Below are 14,540 nucleotides of genomic sequence, written 5' to 3' on the forward strand. Positions count from 1 at the left end.
ACAAAAAATGAGGATTAATTTAAAAAAAATATATTTATAGATGACAACCATGAAGTTTCGCATAAATAAATTGTCTATGTTTTTATGAATGTATGTATGTGTATGCGCATGGGTTTATGTACGTATGTGTGTATGTACATGTGTATATATGTGTATATTTATATATAGGTGTGTATATATGTGTATGTCTGTATGTATATGAATCAAAATGTGTATCCGAATAAGTTTATATTTTGTTTGTCTGTGCTCTATATTAATTTGTTAAGTATTATAATATATTAAAATGTAATTGCCTAGCTTGGAACGGGGTATGTACCCTTGTTAGCTGGGCAAAATGAACATGGAATTGTATTTTGATAAAGAGTGTGAATAAATAAATTTAAAAAAAAAAAAAAAATATCACTTAACTTTTTAAACTAGAATGCTTAAAATTAGTTCAAAAATTAGGCACCGATATAATTATAGACGAATAACGAAAACTTGAAAAAAATTGTTGTAAACGTGGACAAAATAAAAAAGAAAAATATCATATATTACCTTCTAAAACTCAAGGGAAGTCGAGACTAATAAACCGGGGACTGAAATAATTATACAATAAACTACGAGACAAAACTAAAAAAAGACTCTTCTAAATATGTAAAAAATACTATTATCAACAACAGAGTTTAAATGAAAAATTATATGTTATTTTTGTAAGATGGAGGTTTATTTGTATATTACTGAAAGATAGTTCAGAGAGGATAATCTCCTTTTACTTTAACATTGAGTATTTTTATTTTACCATTGTTTTTAAAGATGACTTGAATGAATTTATCAATTAAAATATCTGTTTGGCATCCTAAGGTGGTACAATTAGATTATTTTAAAATCCATTTGACCCTTCCCACTCTGATCTCCTGTAGAGGCTTATAAGGAGTTTTAAATTTTAAAGAAGATACCAACGGTTTTCCAAATTCTGTGACCATCCCCCCTCCCATGGTATTGAGTGACCTAAGGCCGCAATAACCGAAACTCCCATTTATATCATCTATGGAATACCGGAATCGAATGATTCGTTAGATTGTTTCATTCATTCAATTACTAACCCTTCGATTAGTAAATTAATTCGATTATTTTCATTTCTGATTTTTTCACATTCAAATTGTATACAATGATAGGTCATAAGCCCCTTCAATGCATGAAATTAAATATTTCCCTATTTTCCCTTTCTGTTACATTAAATTTCAATCTTGACATTCCCGAGAGAATGGAATCCGGTCACGTCTACAAACATTTGGACATATTTGAACTGCTGATTATTGCTCGATTATTTTTTGTATTTTTAAATCAGCGGAAGTTTGAAGTGTCTGGTTTGGCAATCGGGCGTTTGAAATACTGCTGGGAAAATCTGTGAATGTCTCTCTGAAAAGTAAAAAAGATTGAATGTCTCCACAGTTTTGCAGCTGAAAGAGATAACTACCTACTGGTACTCTGATGGTACCTACAATCTTTTGTCGAAAATTCATTACTATAGCTTTGTCATGGTTTTTTATACAAAATATTTTGCTTAGCGCAATGAATAAATTAAGCGTCAGCATCTAATGAGGAGTATAATTTATGATGGAAAACAGTATTAGAATTATCAACTTTTATATTTTTCTTCTTTTTCTTCAGCTTTCTGTCCTCCACTGTTGGATATAGGCCTCTTCCATGTTAAATTATTATGAAAATAAAACTTTGTTATCAGTGTTACACAATTTCATTCTTTTACAAGAACACAACTATAGTTTCGGGAGAGCACTCCTCCCATCGACGGGTGATATAAAACTAATATAATAAACACAGAATATTGTTCACAATGTCATCGAATCTAAACAAAAAATAAACAGATTAATCAGTGAAACTTAGAGCAGGGGGGTTTTATTCTTATCTAAGGTGTTGGCTTATGAATGGATGGTTATCTTAAGTACGGATATGAAAACATGGGCAGAACATTAAGTCGAATTTATTTCTTAAAATTTAGCACATAAGTGGAAGTTGCAATAAGTAAGTCTAAGATTTAATGTGTGGGAAGACATCGCTCGGCTAAGAGAGTGTTGACAGACGCGGGTCTAAGAGGGTGGGTGCGGTGCGGGTGGTCGCAAAGGGAACATAGTCAATAAAGGCGAGGGGTGTTCTTGTAAAATAATGAAATTGTGTAACACTGATAACAAAGTTTTATTTTCATAATAATTTATAATGAAGTGTTACGAAGTGAATGCCGATTCAATTAAAAATATTCTCTTCCATGTTCTTCAATTTTTCTTGGTCGGTTGCTACTTGCAGCCAATTTTTACCTACAGGACCTATGTCGTCGGACCATTTTTTTTGAGGTCTTCCGACGCCTCGCGTATTCTCCCAAGATCTCCATATTAACATTTCAGGGGTCCATCTTGTGGGGTCTTGTCTCGCAACATGTCCTGACCATTGCCACTTCAGTTGTGCTACGCCATCCATAATATCCGTTATTCTGGTTCTGGTCCTAATTTCTTCATTTCTTATTTTATCTCTTAGGCTTGTACCCAGCATGGATTTTTCCATGGATCGCTGTGCGCATTTGGGCTTTTCTACATTTCTTTGTGTGAGGGTCATGGTCTTGAATGCATTTATATTCAAATACATTATTATTGCGATATCCTTGGCCCGGTCCTTCATTTACTCCAGGTGTGAGTGATCGCAATTTAGGTGCGATAGAGATTAGATTTAATTTAAACTCAGATACATATTAATACAATCTTTTAATAAGACACAATAGGGAAATATCGTTGTTTTTTTTATAGATTTTTTTTTTTTTTTATTTTTTTATTTTTTATTTTATTTAAATTTTATTGATAAACCCTTACGGGTTACATACATTTAACAAAATATTTTCACTTTTAAAATTCACATTCTACTGTTAATAATATTTTTAACATCTTTTGTAAAGGGAGTCTTTTGTTTAGTTTTGTCTGGTAGTTTATTGTATAATTTCAGTCCATGGTTTATTAGTCTCGATTGTCTTTTTCTCGTTTTAAAAGATTGTTTATGATATTTTTCTGATATTCTCGTATTGTGTTCATGTTTACTACAGTTTTTTTCAAGTTTTAATTCTTCGTCTACAATTACATCAGTGGCTAATTTATGAATAAATTTTAAAGATTCTAGTATAAAGAGTTCAGTTACATTTAATTGTTTAGTTTGTTCAAAAAGTTCTTTAGTTGCTGTTAGATATGGAAGGTCATATACTAACTTTAATATTTTATTTTGCTGTCTTTGTAGTCTGTTTATGTCATTTTGATTTTCTGTTCCCCATAGTAGTTGCATATAACATAACATAAATAAAATTATAGTAATAAGGATTACTTATCAGTAGCATAATTTTTTTTAATTTGTAATTTTGAATTCTCCCGAAAACGGTCATTCCATTGGCCACGCCCCTAATACGTCACTATTTATGTTCATTATCAACTTTGTTCCTAAACGTAAAGAGTATCGTCACAAATCTTGATGTCGTAATAATGGGTATCAATTTAGTGACTTAAAATTGAAATACCTGAATAATACTTTGTAAATTTTAATTGTTTACTTATATCAGTATTCTAAATTATTATTTTTCTAACTTTTTCTAATTTTAAGATTATTTTAACATAACTTAAACAAAAAATGCACCACTGCAATATATGTATGTATTAATAATTATTATGTATACCCATAATAATACAAACATATATGTATATATTACTTTTTTTTTTATATAAACCTAATTTTACCTTATTATTTCTATATGTATGAATAAGGATATTTTATTTTGTAATTTACATATATATGAATAAATAAATGATAAATGAATAAATGCAATACTACCTCCCACGATAAATTACAACAGTGCTACGAAAAGTGAACTTATTGATAAATACTCAATAGATTTAGAATATTCTTTCCAATATACTCGTACATACATCATGATACGCCAATCCTCAAGCCACACTCATACACACGTTTGTCTAATAATAATGTAAAAAATAAATAAAATTGAGCGGGAATTTCATGCTCATTATAAAACAAAATAATACAGACTAAAATGGATACAAAGTCGTTGGAACAATAGGCTTCTTTTCTCCCTCCAGCAACTACACGTGGACCGGACCATTTTCTAGGAATTTAGCAAACAACATGTGTTTGCACATGTGCGATACTGCGACAGTGACTAGTGACTACCCAACATCTACAAAAGCTACCCTTCGGATATTTTTATCTGTTATGTTATCCACTGTGTTGAAGTGCTTTATCTGTTGAGTTTTTTATTGTTTACTTTTTAGCACGAACACTTTACAAATTTACTATTATGCTCAATGTTTGTTTTTATAAATTTATTGATAATTTTAAGTTGCCAGAATTTCACTTGTCCATGCTCTTTGTAGCTGCAAGACGATTAGTAATCTAGCTGCAATAGGTAAATGTTATCAAATATCCAAATTTAGTAAATGAGGTCTAGAATTTCAACCGTCCATGCGCTCAGTAGCTGCAAGACTTGTTGTAATCTAACTCCTATTTTTATAAATTTGTTATTTATTTAATTTGTTTAAATACCACTCAATCTCTAAACTTTATTGTCAAAAAAAAAAAAAATTGTAAATAGGGGCTAGATTTCTTATTGTCTATGCGCTCTGTAGCTACAAGACTAGCTGTAATCTAGCACCTGTATATTATATAGGAGACGAGAAACAAGAATCCCAACCGTCCATGCGCTCTGTAGCTGCAAGACGTAGTGGGATATTTATTTATTGTACACCGCCCTTGAGGTGATTTTTCACAAAAACGGCGCTGTATAAATTATCAAAATATTTTTATTTTTTTCACTTATATGTAAAGATGATTACTTTTTTTTTTTCTTACTCTTCTCAATTCATTTTTATTTTGTTCTACTTTTGTGTAAAATACGTATCTGATTTTATATTTAAAAATGCACTTTTGTTATCTTCACCGCAATATATGTATACCCTATATGTATGGGTATACCCATTTATTTTATACTAATATGTAAAGATGATTTTTATTCATATTTTTTTTTTTTATTCTTCTTCTTAAAATCCTTTATTTTGCTACTTTTGTGTAAAGTACGTGTCTGGTTTTACGTGGGCGTTTAAATAAATAAAAGATACTATTAAGACCAACCATGTCGCGTTTTTCGAGTGAAATTTTTGATATTTTCTTTTTTAATGTTATATATGAAAACATTTCTCCACAATATCCATATTGATTTTGAAAATACAATTAATTATTATAAATCCATTTCATATATTTTTATTGGTTTTCGTAGTATGTGATATTTCCCTATTGTAAAACTTGAAGAACGTGTGACTAACTAAGAAGGCAAAACTTGAATAAATCCAGAACCCGGCCGTGCTGCTTGCATCTTATTCTTACATATATATAACTACGTTATTGCCTACGCATTAAGATATAATGCATGGATATATAATTACTTAAAACCTTCAAATTAATATATTTTTCTAACGCAGTCGTAGGTAAACTGCGGCTTGAGAGCCGCATGTGGCTCTTTAGCTTCTTCATCGCGGCTCTCACAGCACAAGTTTCACTTTTCATTCGGTTTGTTTCGTCTATGGATCCTAAAGAAGAACTTCTAGAACTATTGATATTTGGATTATTGAGGATATGGCAATTTAATTACAAGTTTTTTGACCAACTCTTCTTTTAACCAGTCAATTTTTTGATTGTTCGAAAGATATTGATTTTAGCAATAATTCCGCCTAATTACTCATTCTTTGTGCTTAAAAATTTGAATCAATAAATAAAAATATCGTTCAGTTATTATTTATTTATTTATTTATTTATTCACACTCTTTATCAAAATACAATTCCATGTTTACTTTGCCCAGCTAACAAGGGTACATACCCCGTTCTAAGCTAGGCAATTACATTTTAATATATTATAATAGTTAACAAATTAATATAGAGCACAGACAAACAAAATATAGACTTATTCGGATACACATTTTGATTCATATACATACAGACATACACATATATACACACATTTATTTAAACATACACATATATACACATGTACATACACACATACGTACACACACCCATGCGCATACACATACATACATTCATAAAAACATAGACAATTTATTTATGCGAAACTTCATGGTTGTCATCTATAAATAAATATTTTTTTATCTTATTTGGTAAACGAACAGTATGTTCACAAATATTGCAAATTTCTCTGTATATTAGTGAAAGAAACTCATGCACACACCAACAAAATTTCTTAACTTAATACAATAATTTAAATTATGTTCAATATAATAAATGTAAAAGAAACGAAATGAAAAAATATGTACTTAATAATAAAGTTAAATATCTGCTTCCCTCAAAATTTCTATAATTTCTTACCTAAATTTACATACATTGTCACAAAAAATATCAGCCTCGGTAAATATATTGTTAAATTGGTCGCATATTCTAGTTATTGTAGATTGTTTAAAATAGTTTGTTGACGCGTTTTCAGTGTAAAACAGAAGATTTTGACTTGTCGGTCAAGATGGCACACGGAATGGAAGTCTTTCTAGTAGGTTAGGAGAATCAATTTTATTATTTATTAATTTGAAGTAAAATAACTGGTCTAACATTATATTCTTCGACTTTTAAGAGAGTTTATTCCATGGTACTGCATACTTTCAGCATAATTAGAGAAGTTAATGTTTAACCGGTAGTCGACCTGCTTAAAAAAAAATTGTTGGACCCTTTCTAGTCTATTAATACTTACATTATAGTAAGGTGACCAAATAGGAGTACAGTATTCTAGCTGGGGACGAACAAAGGTTTTGTAAAGTTTTTCATATGTCTCTGCATGTTTAACTGGTTTCGATACTCGCATAATAAGTCCGACCATTTTATAAGTTTTTTTCAGAACTGATTCAATGTGAATATTAAACATTAGTTTTGAATCAATAATAACACCTAAGTCGCAAATGTGACTATCTGTTATGGAGATCGAGGTATTATTGAAAGAGTAAGGAAAGCTGTTGAAATTATGTTTCTTTATGTGCGTAACTATGTGTTAGCGATTATTGTGAGGGTGAGTGTGTGAGGGTGTGTGTGTACTAATTATTCTTACTTACTATAAAGATTAAGAACATTTAAGATAACGAAATACGGAAGTCTTAGCATTCAAAGGGCCTATGGCCTGTCATTGGCTGTTTTAAGTGGCCACTTTACACACTGTTGCACCATTCTGCGTAGATTTGAACTTTTATATTATTTCTACCGTTGCGTCGGTTTATATTATAATACTCTTATTTTTTAAACTTTGTTTTGTATTTTGCTAAAACAGGGTTAACTCTTGTGTGGCTGTGATGTCACACTAGTCGACAAAGGATACAAGACTTGATATATCTCTCTTATTTTTTTAAATTATAAGCTCGTATTTCTTGTAATATTAAAATGGACATTCTCACGCCGGATTTGGAAAGTAAAATTTTTTAACTATGAATGTTAATATAAAAAATATTTATTCTTTCTACGCGAAGAACGAATGTCCGCTAATTTAGCAACAAATATTATGTATACGAGAGAGCACGAAGATAGAACTCGTAACAAGGAAGACGGAGACGCTGTTCTGTGGCGAGTGTTGTGTAAAACAGATTCAGGCTTCAGTCGGTTGATGGCAGTGATGGGGGACGCACGCGCGTAATATGAGCGGCATATTTATGATTTTTATTTATTTTGCTATAACAGGGCTAAATTATATGTTTATCTGCATAAATTTAAAAAAAAAAATAAAAACAGTATGTCGCCATGTTTTTTTTTCTCTTCAAATATCTGAACTTTAGAATATTCCATCTTTTATAAGTGGTTACACGATGTTACATCACCGCGCGCAAAGGAATTATTTACCACAGTATTTTAAAAGTAACACAAATATATATATATGATAACATGGAAAATAGACTTTTAAACGTTATATTTGTGTATTTTTTTATTATTTTAAAATACCTATAATTTCAAATATCTCGTATTTTGCTTGATGTAACCCGACGTTACCGCATTGTTTGCAGTGGCATTTTTAGCAAGGTTATTTTTTTTTTAAAATTTAACTTTTATTTATTTAGAAAAACAACAGCGATACAAAATAATAAATACAACATTATAAAAAACATAAAATAAAGCCAAATCAGTTTTACACGTAAATACAATTATAAAAATCCAGTTCAGTTAGTTTTTGTGTGTGAGGATGCGTGGGTAAGTGAGTGGAGTGTGGTTTTGGTAGGTATGTGAATATGTGTGTAAGTGTATATGGGTGTGAGGGTGGGTTTATGGACAGGGTAAGTATGTGTTTGATATGAGTGAATAGAAACAACTTAAATAAATAATGTAAAAATACATATTTTTTAATAAATAAACATATTTTTTTTCATATAACAGTTTTTTAATTCTTGATTTAAAAGTGAGTTAACTGCAGTTAAATATATCTATATTATTGAAAAATACATTATAATTATGCGCCAAGCTAATCAGAGGGGAGTTCTGTGCATAGTTGGTGCAAACTGTAGGTACATGGAAAAGAGGTAGATTTGTGTTAAAGGCTATTCAATTCTCAGGTAAAATCACAGAGCTGAGCGGCAATCTATCTCCCCGGTGGAGAGGCTCCTAACTAGAGCACAAAGTAACAATGTGATTGGTTTCCTTCTCAGGACAGAAGCGGAGAGCCAAGCGACAGTCTGTGTCCCTGGTGGAGAGGTTCCGCCCTCAGGCCGTGGCGGTGGGCGCCAGCGTAGCCCTGCGCTGCGGGGCGCGTGGAGCCTCCCGCCTGCTGTGGGCGCGGGACGGCGCCCCCCTGGTGGCTCCGCCCGCCCCTCCCCACTCCTCCACCTACAACATCAGCAGAGTGACTCCGGAGGACGCGGGGCTGTACTCCTGCACGGCCATAGCGCCCAATAACGAGTCCGTCACCCATGAAGCGAGAGTTGATGTATATGGTAAAGAAAATTTATTTATGTTCGAGGGTCATCAACAATTATTTAGGATCAAAAATGCTTTTATTTCATACAAATTCACAGGATAATTCACAAATATATTAAACTATTTTTCAACGTAATCGCCGTCGAGACATTTTTGTAGTCGGGGCACCTGTTTTTATATGCCAGTGTCATAAAAATTCACCACCAGCTGTTTCAGGAGCTTCTTCACAGCTTATTCAACCTCCTGATCATTGGGAAAACGATTTTCACCTAAAAACTCTTTAAGTTAAGTAAAAAAGTGATAGACTAAAGGCGCCAAGTTGAGTAAATAGAGGAGGTGAGTAACAATACCCCATCCAAACGATGTCTTCGATCAGAACTAATTCATCTCCTTGCTTACCTTGTCTCATCCAGACCAACTAGACTGTCTGATATTTTCGCGCTTTCTATAGGAAAAAAATACTGAGACTAAACAAAATGAGCGAAAAACACGCGTGACCAAATAAACTTATCTTTAGGATTCTTCCTACACGTCAGGTGCGCCAACTTTGGAACAAAAAATTTTCTGCGGCCTCAGGAGTCTTTGTACCTTATTTTATGGATGACTCTCGTATACGCCCAGTTAAAAATATATACACATAGTAATAAACACAAGTGTATTGACAAAACCATTTATTTTTCTTAAACTAGGTGGAAATGAAATAGGGTTTATAATATAATTTTCTTTGTTTTTTTAACTCTCGTGTGGCTGTGATGTCACACTAGTCGACATACGATACAAGACTTGATATATCTCTCTCATTTTTAAATTGATGTAGTTGTATTTTTTGTTATCTTCAAACGGACATTTTCACACCGAGGAAGTTTTTTTTTAACTACGCTGGATTTTAATACAAAAATATTTAACCTTGCTACCCGAAATGTCCGCAAATACAGTAATACATCTGTATTAGAGAGAGCAGGAAGATAGAACACATAACAAGGGAGTCAGAAACGCTGTTCTATAGCCGCCGTAGCTGGTGTTGTGTGAAACAAACTCGGTCGGTTATTGACAGTGATGGGGGACGCACGCGTAAATTATGTATGTCTCCATGTTATTTTTATTCAAATATTGAGTTTAAGAATATTTCATCTTTTGCTTGTGGTAACACGATGTTGCATCATCGCGCGAAAGGGGATTATTTACCACAGTTTTTTTTAAGAGTTAAGAAGTCTCTCCGCAATAAATTATCAATACGTATATTTAAAAAGAATTGTTTACTTTAAAACCATAAGGACAAAGTAGTGCTTTTACGTCGCGAAATGAAAGTACGAGACCTAGAACAATTGGTAACTTCTAAATTCTTAAATTAAAGACAACATCGTTGTACTTACAGACGAATATTTTCCTTTAATGTATTTTTTTCTTTTTTTATGTACCGAATTGATGTCCATAACAAGAAACCTATCCAGCGTTGACTTTTTTAGTAAATTTTTACATATTACACGGTACTGTGTGGAATGTACCTATCTCCCAACAGAGGTTCCGTGTATATTTATCGGTCATTTTATTAAAATAGTTTTAATATATTTGAAATTTTATTATTATTGAAAGGATACGAAATAAATTCTTGCGTTTTATAAATTATAAATTAAAAATACCTGTAGAATCCTTAAATTATGACTTCCTTAGAAATGAAATGAGATTACTAGAATTACCTGATCGTAGAGTTATCGCTGATTTGTTATTCTTATTTAAAATGATGAACTCGATAATTGACAGCCCTGCTCTGCTTGAACTAATTCAAATTCGATTACCTGGTAGGTGCACTAGAAGTAAGGAATTATTTTTTTGCAACAATTCACAAACCATCTTCGAAATGCACTCACCTATACCTAGGATACACAGGTATGGAAATGAATTAGAGCAAATATTCGATATGTTCAACACAAATTCTGTTCATGAATAAAAACGAATTTTCACTCGTTATTTATTAGAAAAATAATTTATTTATTTTCAAATATATTATAAAATTTAACTTTGTTCCCTGAAATACGTGATTTTTTATTTCTTTATTTAACATGTTAGACATAATTTAAATTGTACATTGGTGTATTTATTGCCAATTGGCAACTTCTTGATATGACCAACCAACTGATGATAATGATTTCACTAAATAAAGGTACCATTTAGTTAATTTAAGTTTTATTTTTTATTTTTTTATTTTAATGCTCAAAAAAACCCATTTTTAAACAAAATTCCAATGTTGTATTATTTCTTAAAATAATTACTATCTAGTTATTCTCAATTTTACTGTGTTATATTTATATTTAGAACATAATCACATGATAGATTGCCCTAAGATTTTATCACTTATTAATTTTAGAGTCCCAGTTACGCAGACCAGAAACCAATCTCTTTTTAAAATTTCTAAATGTTCCACTAAATCTTTTCGAAATTCATTTGTAAATAGAACCTGCAATATGTGTAATCAGAAAAATTAATTTGTATCGATATTAATAACAAGTTAAGATGTTGCGCCTTGAATCCGCAGCCTACATTATGCAGGTTATGTGCAGTTCTGTACGTAGGCACATTATAAATACACACTGTATGGTAAACTATATTTGTATTATATATTTTAATGTGCAACTGTGTGACCAATATTGAAAAGTAGATATATTTTGAATAATATGTATTACATTTACATTTCTAGTAATATTATAAGTTTTGTATGATTAGTTATTTTATGTTATGTATAATTTTTATGTGACAACATTTACAATAACAATATTATATAGAAGCCTCGAATTGGACTTTATGATATGTATTTATGGTATAATTGATTCTTATAAATATACAAATGTCTGTTAGGTTTTCAATGAAATAAAATAAAAATAAAATATGTTTTTTTCATGGTTATTTTTATCTTTTATTTAGAGATGTTATATTTCTTTTTTATTTATTTTTTTCTATTATAAGTTCACTAATTTTTTTAGTTTTAATTTTTCTGTTATTTCATACCATGTACTACATGATTATTGTGCACTGCTGTGATTATTTATGTAAATTATTATTTTTTTGTAAAAGGTTCTTTGAACCGTTGATGTATAAATAAAATAAATAAATAACTCATTGTTTTTTTAAGATTTTTTTTAAAATTCGATTCTAAAAATAAATAAAAAATCCTATTTGTTTTGTTCAATAGATTTTATTATTTTTCAGGGCCCCCGTACATTCGACCAATTGGTCCTGTCAAAGCTTTAGTTGGAACTAGAGTATCTGTCTATTGCCCATACTACGGATTTCCAATGAGGTAATTACATGATTTAAATATTGAATATTTGAAATAATAATAATCGAAAAGGAGACAGTCTTTTTCTGTATGCCGATGATGCCGTGCTTCTTGCTAGCAGCAAAGAAGACCTGCAATTCTTGGTAACAAAAGTCTACGATGTATGCAAGAAAAATGATTTGCTTATGAATGTTGATAAATCGAAAGTAATGGTTTTTGAAAGGAATGAAAATAAAACTAATTGTAAGATCAGTGTGAACGGAGAAATTCTGAGTCAGGTAGAAGAATTTGTGTACCTGGGAAGTTATTTACTAGGGACGGAAAGGCCGAGAAAGATATTGAAAGGAGGGTGAGTGCCGAAAACAGGGTGAACGGTGCACTAAAATCTACTTTGGCAAACAAATTTTCATCGCAGGAGGCTAAACTAGCAGTTCACAACGGAGTTCTAGTGCCAACTCTAATGTATGGGAGTGAAGTATGGAATTGGCAAAATGATGATAAAAGTAGGTTGAATGCTGTCGAATTGCGATCCCTCAGGCAAATGTGTGGTAAAACGATGTAAGATAGGTGCACAAATGTCGAGATCCGTAAAGTGTGTAAGGCTGAGACATGCATTATCGACAGAACCGAGAAAGGGGTGCTGCGTTGGTTTGGACATGTAGAGCAAATGGACAGCGAAAGAACGGCTAAAAGGATCTACGATGCAAATGTTGATGGATGCAGAAAACGAGGAAGACCGAGAAAGACATGGCACGATCAAGTCCATCAAATACTTGAATATGGATATGTAAAAAGTAGGAATAATCGGCGTGCGTGCATGATAAGATTTATGAATGTAGAGGAAGCGAGGTATGTATGCAAAGATAGAGTGATATGGCGTTCCATCTTCTCTGCCTACCCCTACGGTGAAACGGAGTAATATTTGAGAGTACTACTTGCAATCCCGGCAACATCCAAAATCTAAAAAAAGTGAGATATCAATTGAAACTCATTCAGAATACAATTTTTTACAATAATTATAACATTGTCAGTTAAAAATATGTCTTTTTTTGTAAAAACTTGACTTTTAAATCATCGGGCTTGTTGCAAACATGGCAACCTCTACTCGAGTATTGTAAAGTTAAAATGTATAAAATTTAATGTATTATTTCACTTCTATTTCTTGACAAAATCATGTTTATGTCATCACTGCTTGGGTTTAAAATATTTACTGATTATAATAAAAAATTGATGTTAAAAAAAAAGTTGAAGTTAAATATTGTATCAGTTTTTTGTGATTTGCTCAAAATATAGAAAGATGCATTTTGCCAGGTTTGCAAATAGCGCTCTCATATGTTAACTGTTTATTAATTAAAATTATTATTTACGTCTGTATCCAATTATTTACAGTAAAATTCAATGGGAACATAACGGAAAAATAATTGGGACAGACTACATAATACCCTCATCAAGATACAAACGCTCAACCAAGACAAACGAACAAGTATTTCGCCAAAATACGAACAAAAGACAGTTGAAAGAAAAAACAAATAAATCCAAGAAAAGCCACTTACAAGCTAAATCTCTCAGAAGATCAAAAAGGAGTTACTCTTCAAACCAAAATGGGATTTTGGTGATTGAAGACGTAAGTTCTGATGACGCCGATGGTTTGTATACGTGCTCCGTGTCGAATCCTTCGGGGGAAATGGCCAGAAGAGCTTTCGAACTGGTTGTGATGGAGCCACCTGTTCTGGACAGCATCAGCTTCGGCCAGGATCTTCAGGAAGGACAGATAGCACAAGCTACGTGCAGCGTTAGGGGAGGTGACACGCCCATCTTCTTCACCTGGTTAAAGGATGGACTGCCGATTTTAGCTAATTTAAAGGTTTCTATTTTGTTCTATTTCTAATCTTATCGAGTATTAGTATTATCAACAAGATTTTGAGAATGTCCAAATGTTGGTAAACTGGGCTGAATGTCAGCTCTCTGTTGCAGTCAATCGAAATGTTGATCATTAATATTTTATTCAACAATATTGGAAATTTTTTTTCAGGCGTGGCCTAGTAGGTGGATTAGTTCAGCCGGATGAATCTCACCCACATGATAAAGGTTTCAGCTCTTTTACTTCACAGAAGTCAACAGATGGAAGAGTTAAGGAAATGTGGATGTTCAAACATGGGCAGAATGGTGAATAACAGGTCATAAATGGCCGCCTCCGTGATGTAGTGGTCAAGACGCTTGACTCACGCACGGAAGGTTCCGGGTTCGATTCCCGGTGTAAACACAAAAATTAAAATGG

The 14,540-nt window shown here is 31.9% G+C and overlaps 1 protein-coding gene across 1 annotated transcript in view; it reads left to right on the forward strand.

Moving 5' to 3' along the window:
• Positions 1-8,720: 8,720 nt before the first annotated feature.
• Positions 8,721-14,540, forward strand: part of LOC148271967 (cell adhesion molecule Dscam2-like) — a gene marked incomplete at both ends in the record, with an annotated part of 35,445 nt that continues 29,625 nt past the window's right edge. Inside the window, 3 exon segments of the mRNA XM_088240692.1 lie at positions 8,721-9,005; positions 12,193-12,283; positions 13,652-14,126. Coding sequence (XP_088096818.1) covers positions 8,721-9,005; positions 12,193-12,283; positions 13,652-14,126 — 851 coding nt within the window.

Source organism: Micrasema longulum, unplaced genomic scaffold (genome assembly GCF_059751315.1).
Source record: "Micrasema longulum isolate JH-2025_06_02 unplaced genomic scaffold, ASM5975131v1 h1tg002558l, whole genome shotgun sequence".
Classification (NCBI taxonomy): Eukaryota; Metazoa; Arthropoda; class Insecta; order Trichoptera; family Brachycentridae; genus Micrasema; species Micrasema longulum.